General features: G+C 36.8%; 2 protein-coding genes across 2 annotated transcripts in view; one reads left to right on the top strand and one right to left on the bottom strand.

The window, feature by feature from the left end:
- The window catches only part of CLCN3 (chloride voltage-gated channel 3), a 214988-nt gene that overhangs the window by 157874 nt on the left and 30359 nt on the right, over positions 1–26755 (bottom strand). The window lies entirely within an intron of this gene.
- SH3RF1 (SH3 domain containing ring finger 1) overlaps positions 1–26755 on the top strand; it is an 81437-nt gene that overhangs the window by 43256 nt on the left and 11426 nt on the right. Inside the window, exons 3-9 of the mRNA XM_057419235.1 lie at positions 4909–5184; positions 6562–6657; positions 12459–12758; positions 13651–13761; positions 21745–21899; positions 23739–23909; positions 24071–24330. Of these exons, the coding sequence (XP_057275218.1) occupies positions 4909–5184; positions 6562–6657; positions 12459–12758; positions 13651–13761; positions 21745–21899; positions 23739–23909; positions 24071–24330 (1369 nt within the window). The remainder of the gene's footprint in view (positions 1–4908; positions 5185–6561; positions 6658–12458; positions 12759–13650; positions 13762–21744; positions 21900–23738; positions 23910–24070; positions 24331–26755) is intronic.

Genomic DNA, 26755 nt, shown 5'->3' with positions numbered 1-26755 from the left:
TTTTGCAAAACTTAAGTATTTAATTTGTTCAGGTGAAAGTAGTATACCTGTAGCTTAACACAGGGAGCATGTTTCCTTTCTTTAGAAGGAAATCCTACTGAAGGAAATACAACTTTTAATATAAGCAGTTTAAGAAGGTCTTCAGTGAAGTATCCTTATAAGCTCTGTCTCAAAATATGTGAAAATCTAAATGCAGATACAAAAAGAACAAAGAAAGCTGCAACAAAGAAAATGGAACTAGACAGATTAGATGGCTTTAAATTAAGACTTGAAAACAGGTGTTAGAGCCAGCAAGATGAAAGAGACATGAAAAAAACTATAGGTGCAAAAGGGGGTGTTCTTGCATGTAGAACTGGACAACTTGGTAAAGGCCAAAGAAGGCAAGAAAGCAGAAATACACATTAGCAAAAGTAATAAAGATGCATCTGAAAGATTTGAGTCAAGAAGGTAGCTTGACTGAACGTGAAATAGAATGGACTAGAAGATTAAAAGAAGCAATGTTGTCTTTCAAAAGGTTTGTATGACTGGGAGTTTAAAGAGGAATTCTCAGGTATACCTGTAGCTACCGGAGAATGTATTAATGCAGAGTTCACTCAACCCAGATCTGCCTTGCAAACAAGTCGGCTGCAGCATATTAACAAGCTCCTTTCCTTATATAAAGGCAGCTTTTATTGGTAAAAAGGTAAATAGGGGACGGGGTGGGAGGGAGGCTGATAAAAGCACCTCTGTAGCGCTGGACTTTCTGTACTTACAATTGCTGTGTAACTGGAGATTTTTTGTAATAGTTTCTCATTTTGTCCAGGTTGTGAATATGACTGATTTGATGTGGGATGGGCATGGAAAGAAAATTAAAAGATAAAGAAAAATTATTTTTCTGTCTTTACTTGTAAGAAAGTTGTAAATAACTGATGATTATTAGAGATCCTCTTACAACATGGATAAAAATAATCATAGCTTCCCATTTTTAGATATTCTGTAAAGAAAGAACTTATTTAGGAAAGCAAGGCATAAAAACTGTCTGAGCAGGCCAGCATTTTTAGGCTGATAGCACTTTGGTTGGGCACATAGACAGTTACAGAAATTTTTTTGTGTCTGTCCTACTACTAACACAAGCGGTACCTCCGTACAAAGGCTTCCTGGCCTTCTGAAGACACTGTGTCTAAGAACCTCAAACAGTTGAAAACAGCATTGATATTCTGGGTAAATTCAACTGGTTCACAGGGAAGCCTGGCCACATCCCAGTCTTACAGCCAGAGAATGGGGAATGCCTTGCTTGGAAAACTGACAATCAGCAGCACCGCACAGGGAGGTTTGGAAGGAAACAGAAATGCAGATGACCCAGTATCAGTTCCATTCATTTCCTTGGTAGGGGATTTACTATTTTTGCTGCTTTAGCTTATGCCGGTTCTCCAAGTGCAGTAAGTTACACAGTGAACACTGTTTTATGCCAGTATAAGCATATTTATGTTTGGGCTTCTGCCACAGAAACTTTTCAAAAGGAAATCAGATCTCATGTTCCTGTGCAGGCATAAGTTTCTCTTGGCTTAAGCTTATGAAAAATACATACAGTTGCATACTGTCCATTAAAAAAAATGAGTGAAGTTTGAAACAAGGTGACTGAAGACTAAGTATAAATCCAAAGAGAAAAAATTGGAAAGTGAAATCTGTAGGTTTCTAGGACAAAATATCTGAGTTTGGAGAAGAAATTTGACCCGAACCTCATCTATATATATGTGAGTGCATATGTATATGAGGCTTATATATATATGAATGCATATGCATTTTTTCATGTGCTTGTTAAGACATTTGTTTTGATGTTGTCATATATTTATTATTAATCTTATTTTCTTTAAAGCAGACTGGCATGTGAAATGTATGTATATCCATGACTTAGCTAAAAATTAATTTAAACAGTTTGTATATCAGCAGTAGAATTAGAAGTTCAAATATTTTTGCATAAGGATTTTGCATAAGGACTGAGGAAATAATTCTAAGAATCCTAGTTTGTGTGGAGTCTTTGAGTTTTATATTTTAATTTCCTAAAATGTTTTTCGTCTGGTTTTCGGTTTTTTTTTCTTTTTTTTTGGGTTGCTTTCTCAAAGAGCTGGCTGGGTAACTGGCAACTGCAAACCTAAGGGTAGGCTGCATAGTTCTTCTTCCAAATCCTTCCTTTCATGTTTAGCCAAGTGAGAGACACAGAGTGAAATGTAAACTCCGGCTCAGTATATCCTCATGGCCTTCTCTCCTGGTGAGCAGCCTGCGGGGCAGAAGGGGGGCTGAAGCCACCCAGGGATGCTAACCGCAGCGGCCTGGGAGACGCCGGCAGTCAGCTGCTGCTGCCAGGTTGCTCGGAGGAGGAATGTGAAGATGGTGCTCGAGGGCCCTTGATACCGAACCCCTGAGACGGTGCTCCTCATCCCACTGCTCCTTCTCATTCCATCCTCCCCCAGGACAGAAGGAGCATCCTTCCATTTAACTGTTTCCTTTTAATTCCCAGCAGTCTGAGAAGTAAGTTTGTGTTATGTTTGAAATTACAGACTGGAACCATCTTTATTTAGTTTGATTTAATTTTTCATTTTTATTTTATTTTCAAGCTTTGCAGAAACTCAACCTATGTACTGGAAAGGAACTTCCCATGAAATATAAACAGGTGTTTGTACATTCAAGTGAAGGTTGTTTGAGGAGGCTTTTTGATAAACCATGTCAATGCAGTATCAAGGTCTAACAATTAAATAATGACTAATTGATGAGTTTGACCACATTGACATGATCTGCTGTGCTGACACTCCTGGTTTGTTTTGTTTTTTAAAAAGATATTTTTTTCCAACTGTATTTTATACTTGCAACTAATCTTTAAGTTACTCCTCAGTACAGGGACATAGAAAACTTTCTCCTGTGACAAAAGGGTGATTCCCAGAACTCCAGCTATTTCCTCCAGTGCTAGGGAGAGGCATATGTCTTATAGTAGCCATAATTGCTTGGGGCCTTTTTTCTGCCAAGTAATTCTTTGGCTCCTGATCACTGAAGGTCTGTAAGTTTGGGTTTTTTTTGTGAGTTTGTTGTTTGGGCAGAAATGAAAATGTGAGCAGCACCCCTCTCTTGTGTAGAGATGTGTTTCTTTTTGCTTCCAGCCATCCCTTTCCATTTCTCTCTGTGCTCATCTTTACTACATTTATACTGCCTGCTCCTTTGTTCTGTCTATTCTGCAAAGAGCATGTAGGACTAAAAAATACATACAGTATTTTTTTCATTCTTCTGTTGTGGCCATGAATTTTCCCCTCAATCAGTTGGGGCCCACAAATTCTCTAGTTGATGTTTTATAGTCTTTTTCCCTATCCAGGTTTACACAGAGTATGCTTAGTGGTGTACCTTCTGCACTGATGCAGTGAAGTGTGAAGAAAAATATTGTGTCAGCCTGAAGATCACAAGGTTTTGTGAACATGTGCTAATATAACAGTTTTAGTGACCATCACAGATACAATAGAATGAACTGTGATTTTCCTGTACTCATCTATATCTATGCATATACATACTGTGTTCTTTAGACTGTTATAGAAATAAAATTATTAAATAAGCTAATCTTTAAGATATTATTTAGCTATTCATGAAATTATTAATCTGTTTATAAAATCATACACAGAAATTAAAGACATTCAAACAAACTGGATTATATTGAAAGACAAAATTTTAACTGTTAAATGTGAAATAAATTATCAAGTACTCTGTCTTCTGACTGAGACAAACTTGAAGTGGTAATTCCTTCTGAGAATTTCCTGGCATTGTGTGTGATATTGCAAATGCAATTCCAGTTTACAATCTGAGCTGGTAGAAGATTTGAGAGTCTACCATGGGGATGGCAGTAAAGATGTGAAAGACGCTGCTCTAGTTGACTATAAATGCTGTCTTTGCTATGGAAATACTGTCTTAGTAATGCAGGTTACTGCTGTTTACATCATGAAGCAGGTGAGCTCCCCTCTAGATATGAAAAGTTGGAGGGAAAGAGTTTTGAAGGCAGTAGCCCTACTAGAGTCATAGAGTTTTGTGGCTCACTCTTGTAAAATGTGGAGGTACAGACTGAGCAATTAAAAGTAATATGTGCAGTGTATATAAGGAAGTATGACACACTATTATGTGGTAATCCTTCTGACATGCATTCAAGAGCTGCACCAATGACCTGTAGTTTTCAGATATTGCAGAGGAATCAAGGGAAGAAAACCCAAGGAACAAGGAAACACACTTTCAACAGTTCCCCCTCTTCTTTCCCTCCCCCCCCCTCCCCAGTAATTCTTTTCAGTTGTGCTTTTAAATAAATGGTTAAATTAAAAGGGTTGTTCCAGGATGAAATATCTCACCCTTAATAAAGTGAGATTTCTTTTCAAGCTGGAAAACACCTCCCTGATGCCCTCATCCTTAGCATTCTGTGCTTGCAAAATAGGTAAATTGAGGAGAATATTAAAAAAGTCAGGCAGAAAACATGCCTGAAAGGTCTTACAGCAAATTTGTTATTCCAGTGCTGTATTGTCTTGCAGCATTTTTCTGACAGGTATCTCAAGGAGTCAGGATGCTTTCGAGTTTGGATTTTTGTTTGTTGTTTTTTTTTTTAATGCTTAAGCTTAGTGAATTAGTACACAAGGGTTAAAGTATTATGGATTTCTGCTTCTCTTGCAACACTGTAGCATTATTGGAAATAATGAAGTTTAGGGGCATGTTAAGACTGGATAGAACTGAAGCTCTTCCTACACAATTGGATAAAATCAGTAGAATCATTGCAATAAAATAATTTTACTGTGTATAATTCTACTTTGCAATTTTATGGTTTCATTCGTAGTCTCTCACAGAATGTGATACAAATTGTATTTGGTAATACTCATCTAGTTGTAGTGATTTTATTTTTCTTTTTCTTTTCAGGGTGTACCTCAGTTACCATGTGCCAAAGCATTGTATAACTACGAGGGAAAAGAACCTGGAGATCTTAAATTCAGTAAAGGAGACATCATCATTTTGCGTCGACAGGTGGATGAAAATTGGTATCATGGAGAAGTCAATGGTATCCATGGCTTTTTTCCTACCAATTTTGTTCAGATTATTAAACCTTTACCTCAGCCTCCGCCTCAGTGCAAAGCACTTTATGACTTCGAAGTAAAAGACAAGGAAGCAGATAAAGACTGTTTACCATTTGCAAAGGTAAAAACGGAATAAAATTATTTTCTTTTGATAATGTCACACACTTGGATAAGAACAATTAAGACTGTTCTGTGGTCTTGTCTGTATGTTTTTTAGTGGAGCTGCACATATTCAAAAAGGTAATTCTGCAGGTATTTCTTTTATGTTGATTAGTTTTGCCCTGCTTCTCTTCCTAAATTACATATAATTCATCTCAGGTTTTATTTTTGAGAATGCAAGTTTTCATAATTGCAGTAGTAATGTTCTTAATTTATGAGAAATAAGCTATGTTATGAATAAAGTTTTCCATCTTCTAAAGAAACTCATTTTAAATTGAAGTTGGTACTACTTTCAGCTTTGCATTTAGTAAGTGACATCTAGATACTAGACAAAAAGTACTACTCAGCTTTGGCATTCTATAATATTACTAATTGCCGTTTGGAAAATACGATGTTTCCAATGTTATTTCTATTGTAATTAATTTTCTGTCATGCAGAGCATGTAATGATACAGAGTTTTAATAGGAAGTAGAGCTGTTAATCACTTTCTGATTCTCCAGTTTATCAAATTGGACAAGAATCTCACAAGAACAAATGCAAACTAATTGCTTCTCTACCAGTTGATGCCTATTGAAAATGAAAGGGACCGCTACAATTCTAAAAGCGATATTAACATTTGGACAGGCAATGGTTATCACAGCACAAAACATCAATACTGTTGGGGATGATTGGCATTAGCTTGCATATTTTGATTAACTTGTTGGCAAACTTGGTTACTGTTAGTTTGGTTTTTGGGTTTATTTTTGTTTGTTTTAAATCCCCAGTGCTGCTTGAGTAAGCATATGTTTCCAAATATTTTAACTTGCATATGAAGCAATTATGTATCTCCAGTATAAGCAAGAGCAACGTTTAATGTGCACATAAATCCTTTCTTTATGTAATGTTCTCAAAACCATATCTAGTCCAAATGCTCCATGTAATTGTGAAAGAAATTGTATCATTTACCAGTGTTCTTAAGTACTTAAGTAGAAAAGCAATTGTCTAGGGAAGTTTAGGTAATGAGTCAGTTGATAAGGAAAAAGATTGTGGTTCTGTTGATTAATGCCAAGGACTTAAAAGAGGGCTGATGAATACCATGGACTGAACATTGCAGGAAGTCTGGCACTAAGCATGAAGTCAGATGGCTGAAATGAGCTGTGGACAGTTAGCTGAACTCTGACAAAATAGGGAAAAGAACGGCTGGAACTGACTTCAACCCCAAAAGTGTTCCTGTTACAGAGTGCCTTCTCTGTGTTCTTGTCCTTGCACTGCCTTCTCTGATTGCTTGTGCGTTATGGAGGGAAATGAAATTAGAAGCGTAATTAGATCTGGGAGACATAATCACTGCATGTTCACACAGGATGATGTTCTGACTGTAATTCGCCGTGTGGATGAAAACTGGGCAGAAGGAATGCTGGCTGACAAGATAGGAATATTTCCAATTTCATATGTTGAGGTGAGTGAAGTTGAGTACTTGGTAAGGTTGTGCCCAGTGTGTATTTTATTTTCTAAAAATAAAAATAATCGGTACTCCTGATTGTTGTAAAATAACCTGAGATATAAATACTCAGACCTAAAATAATTTAAGGTCTGTGTGCTTAGTTTGGGAAAGTTAATGACCTCAGCAGTTGAACAAGTGATTTTTACTTAGCTGTTTGATACCTGTTTTCATTGAATGGAATTGGAATGAGAGTATTTGGAGGCAGTCACTGTGTTTTCTTGTTAATAGTGGAGTCGTGCAGTCAATCACAAACCACACTTAAACACAAAATGAAAGCAATCAGCCAGTCAGAGAAATAAAATAGTAGGCTTTGCACTGTCCCTAATACCTGCCTCTCAAAACCAAATTAGCACAGCTAGGAAGTCAAAGAACAGGCTGTTGGTAAGCAGGAAAAGCATTGATTTCCACATCCAACAGACCCTTATTTTAAACATTCTGTATCTTCCTGCGTTTCTCATATATGATATGACAAATTTACAGAAGTAGCAGCTGAGAAAGTTTCCCTAGCCGTTTAAGGTTTAGAGTTGAAAGCTGTATTTTCTATGTAGGAAGACATAGGTCATTAAGAACTCTGTTTACAGCTGCAACAATGATTATTAAAATTTACATTATGGAAAGATACAGAAGTTTGGAATAGTATTTGTCTTTTTCTGATAGGTACCTTACCAAGTATGTGCTATGGATACTGGGTAAGATGCACTTCTTGCACTGACAAGATTTTATTTAAATGAGTGAGGCAGAATGCTGAAAGAAAAAAGTATTTTTCTATAGCCTGTGGGACGGGAAATATGTACCTCAGGTCACAGAAGAAATGCGTAACCATACTAAGAATAAAGTGAGGTTTTTGAGTTGGATTTCTGAATGAGATGGGAACCATTTAAAAAATGACTCTGTTCAACCAACATAGAATTTATTCTTCTTAAAAGGGAAAGTATGTATATGCATTTTTATAGGTTGGTGTAAGGACCTGTACATCTGGGGATAGGAAACGTTAAATGACTGGGAAAAAAAAACAAAACAGCAAAACCAAAAGGGTTTCAACCTCCTTAGTGCAGTTCTGGCTTCAGTTTAAGAAGCTTTTAAAAGCCAATTTACAAAGTTCTTTCCCCTGGCTATTCACTCCTACCTCCTTGCAATTACCTGCCCCTTCAGCCAGTAAAGCTTTTTAAAACTGTATCACTTAACTTAGCCAAATTAGAAAAAGCCCTTTCCTAGGGCTGCCACTTTGGCTAACTAACTCACAGCTCCTTTTCCATCTCTACAAAAGTTTGCAAGATAGAGATATACTCTTGAAAACAAAAATATGTAAAAGTAGTAGTCACAAAATACATTTCACTGTTAATGTTTTCAAATTCCATCAACTATGAAAATGTATTTTCAGTTAACCCTTTTAGAGTGAGGACTTGTGTACACACATGCAAATCCCCACTAAAATGATATGGGAAATCTAGAATGATAGATAATACCCAAAGAGATACTACAGATCAGGTAGGTGGGTTTTTCTTCAGTATATACTAAACTGAAACACATGCTGTGGTGAAGAGCAGTGAGATATGCAGAAAACTGAAAACTCTCAAATTTGAATTTTGAAAAACCTGTTTTCTGAGATTATATAACTGTTGTTCTGGAAAATATACAGACAGCTGATACAACCAAGTATATCAAACCATTCTTGGCTATGTTATTATTAAAGACACTGAAGATGAGAAGCAATAAATATTTTTGAGTATTTTTAATCTGGCATTTTTAGTTGTATTTTCCTGTATTTAGTTGTAATCATAACCTATTTTTTGACACTGCCTTGTTAGTCCACATCTTTTGTTTTTTATTGGTTTTGGTTCTGTTTTTTTTAATGTGAATTACTAGCTGCATTTACTGATAAAATCTGAGATATGTTGAAGACCATGAAAAACACTGAATCTGTCTGAGTATAGTTGAGGACAACTTTTTACCTGGAGGAACATTTTATGATTCAGTGTTCCCTAGTCTGCTCTGTTCTTTTACATTACTTTCTTAATAAATTTGTAGCAATAATAAAAGCTAAGACCAAAAACATTCTTAGAGAATTTTTAATAGTGATTCTGTTGAAAGTGTAATTTAACTGACTCACAAAACATTCCATCTTTATCCGTAGACACGTAGCACTGTGAAATAGTTACTTCTATCTGCAAATGAAAAATACATAATGCATACATTGCAAAAATTCTATTTTCTAAGAAGTGCTAAAACCAAGCAAACCCTCTAGTTTTACTAGAGTAAGACCTAATTAACATATCTAAATTACTAGACTTTTAACTGATGGAATTTCAACACACTTGCATTAAAAGCTGGTCGACCAGATTCTTGTGCAGGGATGAAATCAAATGCAGTGAGTCTAGAAAGTGTATAGTGAAGTTTATAACACTTATGTTTATCTCCATTCCAAAAAGAAAGATTAATCAGACCTAAAGAGATACTACTATTTTTCTGTGTAGAGTACAGTTATGGCTATAATACACATTTGTTGGAAAACTTTGAAATTTTGCTGTGGTTTAACACTTAGTAAACACATTCCAAATCTAAAAAGTATTTAAATTTTTACAAGTTATTCAGCACTCGTACAGAACAACTAGAAAAACATTAATGTCCTGAATAGAAAAAGAAAAATCGGGGAAAAGAAATCACTTTAAATCAAAATGTCAGTAGAAAATAATGACAGCTTTTTTTTTTTACCCAAGTTGGCATGAACAACTGGGAAATACTCTTGTATTAATCCAGCTCCTCTAGCTTTATTTATAAACAATCTAATAGAAATGTAGGGGAGGAGGAATTCACTACAGTGAATATTTCGATTTTTTTTTTTAAAGGTCGTTGTCACTTTATACAACTCCATCCATCAGTTAAGAGGACATTTTAATCAATGAGAACATAAGATTTTATGTATTTAGTGTGTCAGGTTTAGTTTTTTTATTAGAATCTCCTCTTGTTCTAGACAGGAGTGTTTCAAAACATACTTGTCAGTTAAGGACAAAATTTGCCTTAGTTCCACTTACAGACTTTACTCCTTTGTTTCCAAGTATATGTGAAAGTGAAATGTTGTCCAGAAATTGGAATTTTGACTAATAATAGTGTTGGTAATGTGTAAAAAATAACTCCTTGACCTATGGTGATGTAGTAAAATAGCATAAATAAAAACTTTGGATGAACGTGGATGGAAAGACCGTTTGAGGGAGAAGATGGTGTTTTCACTTCTTTTCAGAAAGTGATGATATTTGAATTCTAACTATCTACATGTGAGTGAAGAAAAGCTGATTTGTAAACTAAATACAGTAATTCATAAGAGATTTTAAAATAGGTCTTGCATGGTAGTCTACTTGATAATTTCTCCAGATGGCTGCAAGCAGGCAGAAACCTATCTGCTAGCCTCAACTCCTACCGCAGCACTGACACACGGCTTGGTCTTGCCCCTATTTGGAAAGTTGTGTTTCCTGGGTTTTTGTGGTAAGGGGCATTGGATTTCAGGCTACCTGTTACAGCAAAAATTTTGTTGAATGAAAAAAGATAAATGTGATTATAAAAGTTAAAGAAGTTTCTGATCAAATACATCTGTGCAGGAAAACAACTGACATAGAAAATGTGGGAGCAGACACAGGATGTCTGCAGAAAGGAATGCTGTCTTGAAACACGTCATAGCGTGAGTGGGATGCATCCCCATGGTGATTTTGAATGGTTGCTAGCCATTTCATTGGAGAACGCATGCAAGTTCCTCTTTTCTCAAGGAAGAAGTAAACTGCACCTTGCAGAATATTCTGCAACTGTTGCTGGCTTCAGGTTACTTCTAGAAGGCCAGTTATCAGTTCAGTTCCATGTTTAGTTTCATGCTGCTGCCCTGTGCTTGCTTCTCTTCATAAAAAAGCTCAGTACATTGCTTATAATTATATCAGACAAAACAATCCCATGGGCAAGCCTTAACTTTTCTCTAACCGGTTGCTCACTCTATAGAATACTCAGATTCTGCAGGCATTAACAGCTTCAGGAGATAAACGTAATTAGGTGTAGCAGGTACCTTGGGGTGCTTTTAGCAGAGTGGCTTTTGGTTTTGTTTTTTTATTCCTGAGTGATCCGTTAACTTTTTTGATTAGGTATTCTTGTTTTAGGAAGAGTACTGCTTTTCTTTCTCTGGTCTGTGTGCAATTTGTGAACAGGCTCTTTGGAAAATAAAAGGGTAGGTTAGATATGCATAGAAGTGGTTGCAGCCATTGAAGAAGATATAATGGAAGACACGGATTCTCAGGAAGGACAGGAAGAATTTTGATCTGAGGCGCAAAAAACAAAATGTACGACATGCATAAAGTGATTATTCTTTGAAAAGTGTGTGCTTTCTTCCATGATGAGAGATAGGACCCTAACAGATTGGGTAGCAGAGAAAGCTTTTTTTGGTCCTGTTTTCTACTTGTTTCAATATACTTCTCTGGACTCCTATCAGTGATCTGTGATAAAATTACATTGTTTTCACTGGTCTGTTAAAGGTATGTTTGCTCTACATTTAAAATTTAATGAATAAAAAAGTAATTACCTCAGTAATGAGCTTACAGGTTAATTGGAGAAAGCTGTATGGTTATGTCTTCTGTAGTACACAAGTAGTAAAAAATCATTTTGTCTGTATGATCCATGTACAGTATTAGCAGGAAGGAAAATCTAGTGTCTACCTTTTTCTTTTCTTTTCTTTCATGTTTCCTGCTGTGACATTGTCTTCTGCCCTTCCTGTTCTCTTCATCTGCCTTCTAAAGGACCAACAATAGGAACATTTAGGAAAAAAACCTAGGTTCTCATCTTCGTACCCTTTTCCAAATCCCACATTATGCCATTCTTCCACTGCAGTATATTCTGAGTAGTTCTGATTCTTCAAGCATTTCACAGTTTTCCTCTCTTACATCCTAATAGGTTTTTATGTCAGCCCCTCATTGTTCTGGTAGCTTCAGCTTTGAACTTTGTCTGTTTCTTTTGAATATGCATGGAATTTCCTTCTGGGTCTCATCTTTCAAATGCCTTTGGAAACCTTTTCTATATTAAAAAAATATGAATAAATACATTCTTTATTCTTTTGTACCACTTCATATATAGCTACTTGTCCTCAAATATAAAGGGAAGAGTTCAGGGTATAAGCTGTTCTGATTTGTGGGAGCTGCATTTAAATCAGTGTCGATGATATCATGATTAATGATATCTTATTTGTCTAGTAAAGTTATGACGGGGTAAAATGCTACTTTAAAACTCTTCATAAACGTAGATATTTTAATACTTGTGTGAAAAGGGATAAAATAAATACAAGAAATAATACAGTGAAGAATAGAAGTAGTACTTCCATGGTTACTAATTTCATTCTTTCATCTTGATGTTCTTCACAGAAGATTTTTCGCTTGTTCATAATTGGCTACGCTTATCCAAGTAACCGTATTCATATTTAGTGGTACATATTAATATTAGTTAACTTGTTCAGCAAACTGGTGCTGGTGCTACTTCAGCTCATGAATAAATGAGAGTTCTAACATTATTACTTCCAGTAGGTCAAAAATATAAAAAATATTTTGTGGAAATAAAGGGTTTGAGAAAAATGTAATTTAGTAATGACCGATTTGTAGAGTAGGGCAGTATGTCACAGTTTTAAGTTGCATGGTTTAAATTTTATTATGAATAAAAAGAAATAGATATTTCTGTTATACTCAGGTGTTTTTTATAAATAAAAAAAAATACTAATGTGTGGCTTTCTTTTGTAGTTTAACACAGCAGCCAAACAGCTCATAGAATTGGATAAGCCCTCAGGTTCTGCTGTTGACTTTGGGGAAGGTACCTCTGGGGCAGCCCACAATTCAACCCAAAAGCACACTGATACCAAGAAAAACACCAAAAAACGTCACTCTTTTACCTCCCTCACTATGTCCAACAAGTCTTCACAGTCTTCTCAGAATCGCCACTCAATGGAAATTAGTCCTCCTGTCCTCATCAGCTCCAGCAACCCAACTGCTGCAGCCCGCATAAGTGAGCTGACAGGACTTTCCTGTAGTGCCCCTTCTCAGGTAATTTACATGAAATCAAACATAAATCATGTGTGCATGTTCTTTTAATAACTGTGAAGGCTTCTGATCTTGTCCAACTACTCAAATTATTACTTGTATGTAATTGACATTAATGTACGTTTTCAACAAGTTTATCTTCCAGCATGAAAGCATTGAAGGGCAAGTGTTTTATAACGCTTCTTATACAATAATAGCAAGTATTTTTGGTCTTGTAAGCTAATTTTTTTCACAGTTGTTAATTTCATAAGTGCCACAAAGGTTTTTATAAAGCTGTGGAAACTAGAAACTGGAGTGATTTAAGTGCTTAGGTTTTTTTCTAGACTTAATATAATACTAGGTATTAATAAATAAATGCAAGTAAAAGCTAAGTTCAACTTGAAAATTACATGAATTCTAGAAATGTACCATATTAATCTGATTGTGATAGAAACATTTATCTGACTATTTATTGTTAATCTCCTCAAAGCTTTTAGTTACAAGCTACAATGGTTCATGAACAATTGTCTGTTTCACAGAGAGATTACATTTCAGGAGAAGAGGTAGTAATGCAGACTTTGAAGTGTTGTTGTCATTTTATATGAGCTGGTAATATATTTTATTTTCATGTCTTTGGGATCTGACAGCCTTTTATGGAAAAAAATGAAAACCAACGTTGATAAAAGTGTGTTTTCCATGGCTAGTTCAATGTATTTCCAAATTTTCTGAAACATGGGGGTGGGGAGGGGAAAGCAAGCAGTGTGATCCAGTACTGTTCGTATCAATAACAAAACATTGGTTCTAAAGTTACAGATCAGTACTGGTATTTCTGACCATGAAGCATACAGCTGTGCCAAAACCAGCTTTTATGAAACTACTCGGAACTGACCCTGCTGGGTGTTTTTTTCTTTGACAGGTTCATATTGGTACTACGGGGCTAATTGTGACTCCTCCTCCTAGCAGCCCAGTCACAACAGGGCCTTCATTTACCTTCCCTTCAGAAGTTACCTACCAAGCTGCTCTTGGTGTAAGTACCACTCAAGAAAACAGCCTTCCCATTGATTTTTGGTCTGTACAGTCTTTTTTTTTGTCTTGAGTTCCGATCCATTGATTTAAAATAATTGTACAATGATTGTTTATGTGACAGACAATGGTATATATTGAACTGCAGCAAAAGCATTATTGATACAATAATGTTTGCATCCTGTCATGCATATCCATTTCTCCAGTTTTCCTCTGTCATTTTCCTGTAGTAAACACAGGAAGCCCACTTTCTTCCAGAACAGTGTTTTTTTTCAACAGGAGTAGAAAAGAAGTTATGCTGGGGGGAAGATTAGGAGAAACAAGCAAGATCTTATAAAAATACATCAACTTGAGACTACAGTTGCCAGATATTTGTCTTACTTAATATTACCAATATTCTCCTAAATAAGTTTCAAAACTCTGCTTTCTCCTCATTAGGATGACTTTAGTTGTGTGTATGCCTGTGGCAAATGAAGAACTCATCTTAGGTTCGTGGAGATCAATATGAAAAACTGTTGCAAATGGCCATCTTTTAAAGGAAGGAACTTTTAAAGGAAGGAATACATTGCAGTGCTCTTACCTTTGGACAAAGAAAATAACATTATCTTCAAAAAAGTGCAGGATTTCATTTTAAAAACAACTGAAAATTCTTTTTCTTAAAGCTTTGTTTGTGGTAGGGGAGCTCTGGAATGCCCTAAATCATATGGCACTTATGAGAGCATCAGCTTAACTGCAGGTAAAGATTGTGGATACCAGTTTTCAGAGATTTTCAAGGGAACTTTATGAGCCTTTATTTTGATCATAGGAATTCTTGATATCCAGTTCTTGTTTTGAGTCCAAAAAATGTGCCTCTGACACTGGGGGTGGGGGAAGGAGGGGACACGCAGTTGAATAATAAATCTCCACTTAAAAACAAACAAACCAACCAAACACGACAACAAAAAAAACTCAAAAAAAACTCAGCCCCCCCCCCAGCAAAGTACACAACCCAAACAAAAACCTCCAAGACTTGAGCTTGTTTAGGTGTCTAATTATCCTTGCAGTCTTTAAAGCAAGTAAAAAATAATGAATAGTTTCGCTTCTAAATGTGGTTGGTTTTGTTTTCAACTTTTGTCACTTGGATCATTGTATACATTTGTCTGCAAAATCAAGGGCAGAATTGTCTGTGTTCTACTATCAACTTTTTGTTGTTTAAGTAAATCCTTAGTTGTGGCTTGGTTGCAGCTGAGAGGTTACATTCTGACAGCTTTCTTTGGGACTCGTAAGTTATGTTTTCTCAGTCCTTAAAATTATGATGCTGTTATTCTCTGAATTATCTCTAGTTCTTCCTTCTGGCATGGTAAGTGCATTCCAGAACTGGGTGCAGTGCTGCATGGTCTTTTTCAGTGATGAAGTGTTGATAGTATGACCCTTTTATCCTGTTATTCTGATGTTTAGATCTTGAGAATTTGCATCCAGTCATTTGGCCTGAGTGTAGCAAAAGTTTACGTTCAGCCAAATATCCATTATGATCCCACAAATTTTCATTGTCATTAGTGATGTACTAATTGCTCCCATCCAAGTAAATGTTATTTCACAATCCTTGTTCTTCAGACAGATGACCTTATTATTGACAGTTATACAGACAGTATGCTTTTGCCCTCCCTTACTGAGTAACACGGGTTGTGCTGTAGCAATTCAGTGGCCTTTTATTGTTAACAACTCCTTCAGTATGTGGGTCATCTGTGCAAACTGAATGCTATGGAACCAATTAATGGAACCAATTAATAATCTCCTTATATTTAGATGCATATTTTAATGACCCAGAGCAGGAAGGGACCACTGGTGGTCATCTAGTCTGCTCAAGCACAGACACCTAGAACCAGTTGCCCTGGATGGTATACAGACAGCTTTTGAGTATCTCCAGGGATGGAAACTGCACAACCTCTCCGGACAACCTGTGCCAGTGCTCACTCACCTTCACAGTTTACTGATTTTCAGACTGAATCTCCTGTGTTTCAGTTTGTGTTTCACTGAGTACCCCTGAAAAGAGCATAGCTCCGTCATCTTTGTCTCTTCCCTTAGGTACTACACTGATATTCCCCTGAGCCTTTTCTAGGCTGAACAGTCCTAGCTCTCTCAGCCTTTCCTCATAAGAGAGATGCTCTAGTCCTTTGATAGTGGCTCTTCACTGGACTCTCCTTTATGTCTGTGTCTCTTGTACTGGGGAGCCCAGAACTGGACACAGTACTCCAGGTTTGGCCTCATCAGTGCTGAGGAAAGGGGAAGGTTTGATCTCCTTTGACCTCCTGGCAAGACTCCTCCTAATGAAGCCCAGGATACCATTACCCCTTTTTGCAATAAGAGCACATTACTGGCTCATGTTCAACTTGCTGCCTACCAGGAAGGACCTTCAAGTATTTTTTACTAGGATATGAGGTGCACATCTACTGCTAGAAACAATGAGCTGGTTATATGCTAATCCATGTAATCTTTTATACTTCTTTTATCCAGTCCTTCAGAAGGTACCTGTGAGAACTGACCAAACAAAATCAGTCTTGGCATATTTTGTGCTCTTAGGCAGAATAAAAGTCTAGCTAATGTATATGCTGCAAGCATTGAGCAATTGATTTGATTTGTGGCTGAGAGACATTTTGGAGATGATGGGGTGGGCAGGATTCAAAGCATCATTTCAGAAGTTCTGACAGAAGTTGCCTTTTTTTTTCTCAGTAACAAACACTTTTGGTATCAAGAATCAATAGTTCCTTTGATGCCAACGTGGAAACACGCTTTATTTTGGTGCTGGTGCAAAGTCATTAAACCATCTCGGGTGTTTTAATTGCATAAGCTTGTTCAAAAGCGCTCTCACCATTGGTCCCCACAGGAATTAAATTACAGCACTAAATGCACCATGGAGTGAAACTCCTGCCACATGATCGTTCTGTATCCTGGAGTGCTGCTTTCCTTTTGTGATAACCATGTTCCTGGTTATGTTTCCAATTAGGCATATAATTCCCATTGAGAATCTGAATTATTCTCTGCCACCCTCTTTAAAAGCCAATAACCTTCTGTACATAATGTTCTGTTTCTTCTTGACTTGTTTTCAACGTGACTAAAATACAAGCTGGCAGCTCAGGCTAGAGTCAGGTCGTTCTTGTGTACTTTTACTGTAGATGGTATTAAATGATGCAGTTTATAGTCACAAGCTGTGAAGTGTGTCTTTTAAGTCCACTTTTCCTCTTGCTTCATGAACTCTTGTTTTAATTTTAGAAACGTGCAAAATGGTTCTGACAGGTCAAGAGAAAAAGTCATGTTCTTGTTTCTAGATGTTCAGCTTCTGGAAATACCCTCCCTGACATTCTGAGCATTAATTTTAAGCCATGGAGCAGTTGCGGTTGTATGATTTAATACATCAGAAGTGGTTGGCTTGAGACTATTTGCTTTTATAGTTTTTGCTTTTATAAGTATAAATTCCTGCATTTCTCTAAGCTTTTCAATTTTGGCTTTTACTTCATTTCTGAATACTAAGTAAATGACAAGGAAGTTGAATTGGCACAGGGAGGGTTTCTCTTTAGCATGAAGATGATTTAATTGGATCTTCTTCCTGCCAATCATTTTGGTACTTATAACACTATTTAAAGTAATAATTGATTATTCTTTGAGAGCAAGCCATTTACACAAGTTCTTTTACTTCTTTGCCAAACTATGATTAAGGGAGAATGAGGAAAACAGAGAGGATGAGCATGATTCCTCATCAGTGAAGAAGAGAAGGATATGTTCCTTTGTGGTAGTCCTGAATTTATGCAGCTTTGCTACATTTATATGTCCTGAATCTAGAAGGAAAGGAGAGTTAGTTTCTTCTCTTATCTTCTGTAAGAAAGACTGCTTTTTTTATTGTTAAGAGGAAATATTTTGAGCTGTCTTGTTGGGTAGCAAGTTTCTCTAAGACAGTTGAGATGAATTCCTAGAGGAGCCTGTGATTCATCTGTGTACATGTTTAGGATCACATTTTAGTTTTACATTGTTATTTTGGGAAATACTATGGTGGTTCAATAAATGCCAATTTTATTTTGTCCATAATAATATTTTGTAGATGCTATTTGGTATCGAAAGTTTTATGAAGTAATTTACAGATTTGCAGCCAAAATCTACACAAATAAGACTTAGGAATAAGAGTGTTTTTGTCAAGTTACCTTCTACACTGTCTGCTTCATGTATCATTTAAACAAATTTGCATTCAGAAAACCTGTGATAAAGTCTTCTTTTACAGCAGCAGTTCTTTCGCCAGCAGCATTAATTCTTGGTTTGTGTTTTGAGGTTTGATCCTTTGAAATTAAAGAAGCTATGAACTGAGACAAACTTCTCACAGCTGAGGCTTTTGACTGTGATATTATCACTTACACTTCTCTCTGGGACTTCAAACCACAACTTTGCCCTTTAAGGGGGTATTAATTGGTCTGCTCTTCTTGGCTGCTAGCATTTTTGAACCTTGTAGATACTTAGTCTATTTGGAGTTCTTCATAAAATATAAATAGCAGATGTCAAGTTCAATAGTTGTTGGGTGAAAATATGCATGTATAATTAGGTCAAGTTCATTTATCTGGGAGGAAATTCTTGGACGTGATTTATAAGGTAGATACATAATGGAGGAGATCTAGTTGAAAAAACTCTTACAGCAAGTATATGATCTGAACCATGATATGGGAAAACTGAGACAAAATATACCACAGCAGAGTTAGTTACATTCAAAAGCAGCAGAATTAAAACAGAATGTAGCAACAACAGATAACTTACCTTCCTTTCATTCTGCTTTTACAGTCTCTTGAAAACATAAAAGTATTTTGGACTGCAGTTGACCTGCATATATGATATGATATCCATATTGCTACTTCTGCAGGTTGAATATGTTGACTTTGAAAGGGTGTCTTGGTACGTGCAGTTAACTAGCAGAAATAGGTGGTCTGTATTTAGATGGTTTACACGTACTTCCGTGCTGAAGGCTTTTCTGGTCGTGTTCTCTTGCCCACACACAGAAAAATTGGCCCTCTATGGTAAAGCATATAAGGTAGTCTGAATTCTTATTAATGAGGTACAAGCTGAGGGTTATGGTATACTGATGACATTTAGTGCTCTCTTATGTAGTTCCAGATGATTCAATGTTGTAAAGCAGTCAGGAGGACGTTTATATAAGAACTGTCTGAGTTGTAACCAACAAAAATTCAGATCAACTTTTGTTGGGAAGAGGAAGCAGCTGAAAGAAATGATGGGGTTTTATAAGAGAGCCCTGTTCTTGATAACATATATTTATAGTTTAGGAATTTTGTTAAACATGAGCCTTAATTTGTTAGCCCTCAAGGGATTTTTCAAGTTGTACATTTTTTCCTAGACCTTGTAGGAGTGAAGACAGCTACTGAATGTTTTTTTTTTCCACTGCTGTGCCTTTTGTTATGTTTTGGATGCACTGATTGTTGATCATCAGTGGGAACACAACCTAATTAAAATTAAACTTAGTAATATGTATGTGTTTCTAGAATGTGAGTCTGGATACTGTTTGAAGCTTTACATAAATAAAGTATCGAATTTACGTTTCATCATCCAATTAAAAAAAAAATATTAGCACTTCCTTGCTTTTTTATACGCTTGAAAAGACACCTGTCTGAAAAGTATTGCAGAAACTTCTGATTTCCTGCCTTAACTACCTAAAATAAAATGCTCTGAATTATTTTGATAAGCATCTTATTGAATCATGTGCGGTTTGCATATATTCTGTCACAGAATGTTGAATATGGAAACCATCAAAACTAGCTTGTGCTCTGGAGGTAGGTATGTTTCTCAATAGCTAGAAAAATGTTTATATGTAAGAAAAAATCTTGAAAACTTGGCTGGAGCGTTTGGACCTATTTATCCAGTTGTAGCAATGCAAGCTGAAGAGCTTTAGTCCTCTGAAGTCTATAGGGTAGTTTATTTAGATTTCTAAATACTTGCCAAGTCGTTAGGAGTTTAATTGGGCTGTGGCTCACTGCAGGTTTCATTACCATAGTAATAGACACGGAGAGGGGAGCAGAAACTGAATAAAGCAGAATGATCTAGAGCTGGGAAGGTGCCTTTGCTGCAGCTAAAAATTCAGTTTGTGTTGTATGTTCAAATGCATAAAATCCAGCACCCAGCATTTATATCTTTAGAGATGCAGGAAGTGCAGAATCGTGACAACCTTGATATTGTGCAAAAATAGGTTTAATTTTACAGATTTCCAGCTAATCATCTCCTAAGGTGGGTTTACAGCTTCTACCATGTATAAAGGAGTCTAGATGACTAAAAAAAGACTTTATATTCTGTAGACGGGTTGCATAGAAGTTAGATGCTCATGTTCAGATTGGGTTCAAGGAAGACATTTGTTGAAGCTGACTGGGAGGGGAGGAAGTAACTTCTGCTGTAAAACAACTGAAGGAGAAAAGCTGGTGTTGCAGTATGAAGTATCAAGATATTTTAGAAAGATTTTTGTATGGATGGGGATCTAGAATATGAAGGAAATGCAATTGCTGTTCCTGTGAATAACTGAACTGTGTGTACCAAAGCTCTCCAGCAGATCATGCCTGCTTTGTGTTGGATACAGGAGGTCTAATTTGGTCTTAAGAAATTGTTAATGTACAATCTGAAAAAAGCTTTAAATAAAAATAGAAATATTTCATGATAAACCATGCACACATAAGGGTAAGAATTTTGACTGAAAAACTGGAAGAGTTAGTCAGTTTTTCTCTAGATTTGAAAGCTTTAAATCATGCAGCTCTTTACCGTGTCTTGATAGAGTAAGACTAGTTCAGAGAGCTGTTAACAGTTTCACCAAATGTAGAGAGGTAATAATAGCACAGTGAACACCTGAAACTTATTTTCCCTCAAGGTTTTTGCACAGAAAAACAACAACAAAAAAACCCTTTAGAAATAGGGTGTTTGAGGGGAATTAAAATTACTTTCCATTATGTAATTTCCAAACTGATAATGTAACGCTGTGCTTTTATATGCTGATGTACTGGACGAGCCAGGCAGTAGTTCAGGACATTTTGTTAATTTATATTATTGTCAGGTGTTTTGTTTCAGTATTAAAGATTGTGTTCAGTTGAAGGTTATGTTTGAAACAAATTCAGTTTTAATTTTTCAAATGTTGGAGGTTTTTTATTACTCTCTTTTCGCGTGTTGTAACAAATAATTATTTTTGGAAGGGGGAAAGGAAAAGTTCTCCTTTTGTGAGAGACTTTTCCCAGGAGTGTCAGAACACAAGGTCCTAAAGAATTGTCTGAGGCTTTACAGAGCAGAAGGTAACAATTGCTCCATTGATTCTCAAAAGGCATAGAAGCCTGTAGGCAGGACCCCCATTACGATCTGCCTGTAGAAGAACTGCACCTTTTTACTGGGGTGTTTGTTAAAGATTACCAATCTTGATAATACTGAATTTCAAAAGCTAACTCTTTAAACTGGAAGAATAGGAGAAAGTGGTAACAATAGCTCAGTGACTGTGGTCTCCTATTGTGCTGGCTTTTGTAACCCATACATCAAAACAAAATTTCCCCCAGAAGGGTGGTTTTGGGTGCACTGCTGCTGAATTGTATATTATGTTTCAGCTTCACGTTACAAAAACAATCATGTTTTGAAGTACAGGCAGCAGTAAGAGGCAAAATCTACCTCCTGGAAGGCTTCTGAATTTTTGTTGAGTCCTTTCCTATAGATGTTATAACTAGAAACAGTGTTTTCCATTTTTCCTGTGCTGAGAAATTGCTTGCAATTTGCTTAATTAGCTGCCAGGTTTTCAAGATTTTTAAACTGGGAAAGGAGAAATACAGACAAACGTAACTGTCCATTTGTATCATACCAGTAGGTAAAAGAATACTGAACTTGGCTGTTTTACCCCATTTCCTTAGAATATCATGTGCCTTTTTTTTATTTTTTCCAGCTGATTCAACTCATCAAACAATATTGATCATCTGTGTCTATTTTTTTGTTCTCATAAAATCAGAGTATGAATCCCCCACTTCCGCCACCACCTCTCTTGTCTGCTGCAATCATTGCATCGGCTTCTTCTGGACCTCAGTCTGCAGGTGTAATACAAAGGCCTACATCAGCATCAACTGACCAAATGGCACATTTACGACCACAAACTCGTCCAAGTGTGTAAGTAAAGTTGAAACATTTTGCCAGTCAGAAAAATGGAACAGGATCAGTAACTTTGAACGTACTCATATTATGCCAGCTGGCTGTGTTCTGCTAGAATGCCCAGAAATCCAAACATACATTTAGAACAAGAGCAACAAAACATACATATAGGTGATACCCTGAAACTGCCTTCATGCTGAGAGTTTTTTATGTCTTAAATGAATATAATCAGCTGTTGCTGTGTATAGAAAGGACTCACTTCAAAAATATAAAGTGTTTATCATGCAGAAGATGAATGGATCCTTGAGTTAGCAATGAAGACTCTGTAACTCGCAAGTGGCAAATATTGGAGTGAATTTACTCAAAGTTTTCTGTTATGTATGGTATGAACAAACTATTCTCATTTGGCATAACTTGGCCAAAACACCAAGTGCTGTATTTCATTTAGACTGCTGTATTAACATGTCATTATCAGAATGGTTGTGTAAGTTGCAATTGAAGTTTGACTTATGATTTTACAGTTCACTTAATTAGTGAGTTGCAGTTGGGAATGAAGGTAAAAAGCTGCTAGTGAGCATTATGTCTTCACAGTTGTAATACAAGTAAGCGTGTGTCATCTTCTGGGTGAAAATATTTTGTATATTAACATGTGCTGCTGACAACATCTTTTGTCTTGGAAACTTCTTTGTGCGCAGCTTGGAGAATAAGAACCATAAAAGAAAATAAAATTCAGGAGTGGCTGAACCATCTAAATAGGACATGTTTGAATAATACAAGGACTGTTTTTGTTCTATGTCTTTCTTTATTTTCCCACCAGGTTTCCTCCCACTCCTAAAGAGCAGGTGCATCTTGTATAGCACCTTGTCTTGTATAGCATATGTAACGTATGTCTTGTATGGCAGGTGTGTCTGGATTTGGGCTGGTTTTTTGGTGTCAAGTATTCTAACACTGCTTCTTATGGATTATTGTGCTTAGTTGTATTTAATCAAGTACCCATCTCATTTGTTCCCATCCTCCATCTTCAAAGGGTTGCTCTTAATCAAGATACTAATGAAATTTGGAATGATGTAACCAACAGGGAAGTTAATGAACACCAATTAAAGCACCTCAGTTCCTTTCCCATAGAGCTTCACTATGTGACTTTGTGGATCCTCCCTAAATCGTGTACCAGTGAAACCTTTTGTTGCTAGTGTGTCATATGTTGTCTTTAAAACCTATTTTGGACTTGCTTTACCAAGTATCTACACTACATTATCTGCAAAGATGCTTTAAAGGCACAGTTTTCTGGGTGGACAACAAGGAAACAAGAGAAATGAACTTTACAAGTGTGTAACTGCTAGCTACCTTACCCATAGACTTCAAGTTCTAGTGACATCTTTCTTTTGGGCATGCAGTTGCACAGGGGCATTCCAGTTTTGCAATCTGAAAAGTAGTTCTGATTACTGATTTTTTACTCCCAACTAACAGAACTTCTCCATTCTCCCCACCCCTTCACAAAAGATACTGGCATGTCACAAAGTGCAAGAGATACTAGAAACAGGTGGAGGGGGAGAGAAGTGGGATATGCTGGGATCTGTAGTTGATAAACACCTAATTAATTAAGTTCACTAAGTTAATTAAGAAAATGAATAGCCTTATTGTTCATTGCACTGAAGTGCAGTTAGGAGGATATTCTTAATGGTCATTGTTTCCCTTAATATTGCCATAACTTCTGTTTTAATATTGTAACAGTGTGACGGATCTACTAATACATAACCCTTTCTGCCGTGCCTTCTCATCTCTGAACTCTCTCTGCCAGAAAGTGATGTTTTCAATTGTTTTAGGTTTATCAAGTGCATCTACTTTCCTGTCTTTTAGGTATATTGCTATATACCCTTACACTCCTCGAAAAGATGATGAACTGGAACTGAGGAAGGGAGAAATGTTCTTAGTGTTTGAACGCTGTCAAGATGGCTGGTTCAAGGGAACTTCCATGCATACAAGCAAGATTGGTGTTTTTCCTGGGAATTATGTGGCTCCAGTTACAAGGTATATTTTTATACAAGTATCTAAATAGTTTATCTATTTTAGGGTCCAAAATGATTTTGTTATTGTACATAATGCTAAAATTGAGTAATAGAAGAGCTGCAGGTTTTAGTAGCCAGCTCATTTTTAGTTGTCTTTTAGCATCTTGCTTTTAATTTTGGCAGGACAGTGACAAGTACATCACAAACAAAAGTTCCCATGTCTACTGCTGGCCAGACGGGACGAGTGGTAACTATGGTCAGCCCTTCCACTGCTGGTGGAACATCACAGAAGCTCCAGGCTAATGGTGTGGCAGTGAACTCCAGCACAGTACCCACAGCTGTGGTTTCTGCAGCGCATATCCAAACTAGTCCGCAAGCCAAGGTCCTTATGCACGTGACGGGACAAATGACAGTCAACCAGGCTCGCAATGCAGTTAGAACAGGTAAAAATCAATTGATAAATAAAATAAAGCTTTTTATGTTTGGTAGGCAAACTGTGTTGTCTGTCTGGGCAAGTCAGGATATGCATAAATATCTGCTGGGCTTTCTAAAAGTATCTTTTATGTTATTTTTAGAGTTGAGTGCTTTCTGAAATGACAATATGTCTCTGAATTGTTGAATCTTTAATTATTCTCCTCTAAGCAACTGTGTGTACTCCTACTGTTGGGAATTTATCTGCAAGTATTTTAGGTGGAATTTGTTATTTCATCAGTATCTGGGATGAGGATGTTCTTGGATCTTCTCCAGTCACACACAATTCAGGTAGTAATAAAGTGATAAGAACACCTGAGTCATAGCTTTTTGTGTGTGTGTGTGTGTTAACTGCATAACAGCTACAGATTGCTCTAATTTAGCATTCACTTTTAAATTATCTCCTAGCATCTTTGAAGGCCTTTAGCATTCATTCCTCCTTTTTCAGGTCTCTGGTTTAGGGTTAGTCTTTAGGTATTCCAGTTTGTTCTCTAACCTTGACTGCAGCCTCTTTCAGCTTTGACTCTGAAACACTAAGGCTATACTGGCTTCAAGATCTATATGATTTATGTCATAAAATTCTGTATATCTCACAGGTATAACTCTGCCTTTACTGTCTGGGGCAGGCCACATCACAGTGAAACATGCCTTCTTGTTGTTTAAGCCCAGATCCAAAAAGATTGTTTTCAAGAGTTTTTGTTTACCAAATCCATGCACTCCTCTGTGGATTTGCCAGGCTAGGAAAATACCACACAACTGGAGCCTGATCTGTTCCAGTTACTCCTAGGGCCTCAAAAGAAAAGGGAAAAAAACCCAACCCAAACCTCCATTTCAAGCTATCCCAGTATTCCCTCTTTCAGCCTTGAATTTAGGGCCTAAGATCTCATGTTGAGACAAAGGTTTTTTTTCACCACAAGGCTCTTATTGGCAGAGCAGAAGACAAAGCTGCAGTTGCAAATGGTATTGTTAGCCCCTTAAGGGTGATTTATTTCTTGCAGTCTCGAGATCCGTGAATTAACCCACCATCTTCAGAGTCATGCATCTCCTAAAACACTGTTCATGTTCAGATGTCAGTACCAGGTTTCCTTTTGGAGGAGGTAGGATATGTACGTAGATATTTTATTTCCTTAGTGCCATCTTCCTCCAGTCTGATCTTAGGCTGGAACAGATGTGATAGTCCTCTGTAAAAACTCTATTCTTTACCTTTAAAAAACAATAACCAGGTGCTATTGACAGCTGGTAAGAGAAACTAAGCAAAGCATCTGCACTTTCCTGCCTGTCAGGCATAGGTGGTTTCTAATCTGAATTCTTCTTTTGAGCTGCCTTGAAGTTTGCAAAGTGACAACACAAAGGAGAAAGCTCCTGTAGGCTCCAGAAGTCTTTCTTGAACCCCCATTTCTGCACTGCTGTCAAGACAAATAACAACTTACAGTTCCATTCAGCTGGAAAACATGACAACATGCTTCCCAGCTTTTCAGGTCCAAATGGAAAATTCAGAGGGGCTGCACTCTCTTCACGGAGAACTTAACATAGGATTTTGATCTGAAGGTATACTAATCAGTTACAAATACAGATCTGTCCCTTATAAGGGCCTGAGAACTGAAGCAATAATGGCTGCTTTATGTTCAAATCTTAGAGAACTTTGTCATCAGCATCTGAAACGTGATCATCTTGAGCTTTCTGTACCTTCGCTGAGTGTTACTCTCTTCATGAAGCATCATAGATCAAGGCTGCATTTTTGCAGGGCTGTTCTTCAGTTTCAGTTTAGCTCAGGACTTCGAGGACCCTTCTTCAACTGATCTTAGTGAGACATGGCTTTACATCACCCTTGCTAAAGGGGTCTGCATTCTTTGATTGAAAGGAACTTTGAAAGATGTGCATGGTCCTCAAGAGTTAGGAAGGGTCTATTATAGGGGAAGAGGTTATATATCGAAAACCAGACATAGCATTTTGTGGTGCTTTCTTTTTAAGAAAAAACTTGTGTTTCTTATAATGGAGATTTTAACTGGGTATGATAATACAGGATTGTTATATCAAATTTGTGAACTTTGTCAGTCTTCTTTAATACACTGTTGATGCAATCTAACCAAATTACCAAGGGAATTTGTAGAAAGCAGACTGAAGAGATCAAATGCCTGAGGCTTCATTCCAGGATATCACTTATAACAAACCTGAAACTCTAAGCAGTATCTGAAGAATCAGAGTGAATGGATATGTTTGAGATTTACATGCACCAAACTCCAGAGAGGTCCCCTTGTTAGATACTATGTTTCAGAGTATTTGAAGGAAAGAGGCTGTGCAGCACTGGGATGCCGCATTTTGCCCCATTCTGTTAAGATGTTTGCACTTCATTCTACCCAGGGCTGCAAAGATGTTGAAATGATCCAAAAGCTTGTG

Source organism: Pezoporus wallicus, unplaced genomic scaffold (assembly GCF_028554395.1).
Source record: "Pezoporus wallicus isolate ANWC-B61680 ecotype Strahan unplaced genomic scaffold, APGP_CSIRO_Pwel_v1 contig_2384, whole genome shotgun sequence".
In the NCBI taxonomy this organism is placed as follows: domain Eukaryota; kingdom Metazoa; phylum Chordata; class Aves; order Psittaciformes; family Psittacidae; genus Pezoporus; species Pezoporus wallicus.
Note: the sequence above shows the minus strand (reverse complement) of the source record. Positions and strands in the feature narration are given on the sequence as shown.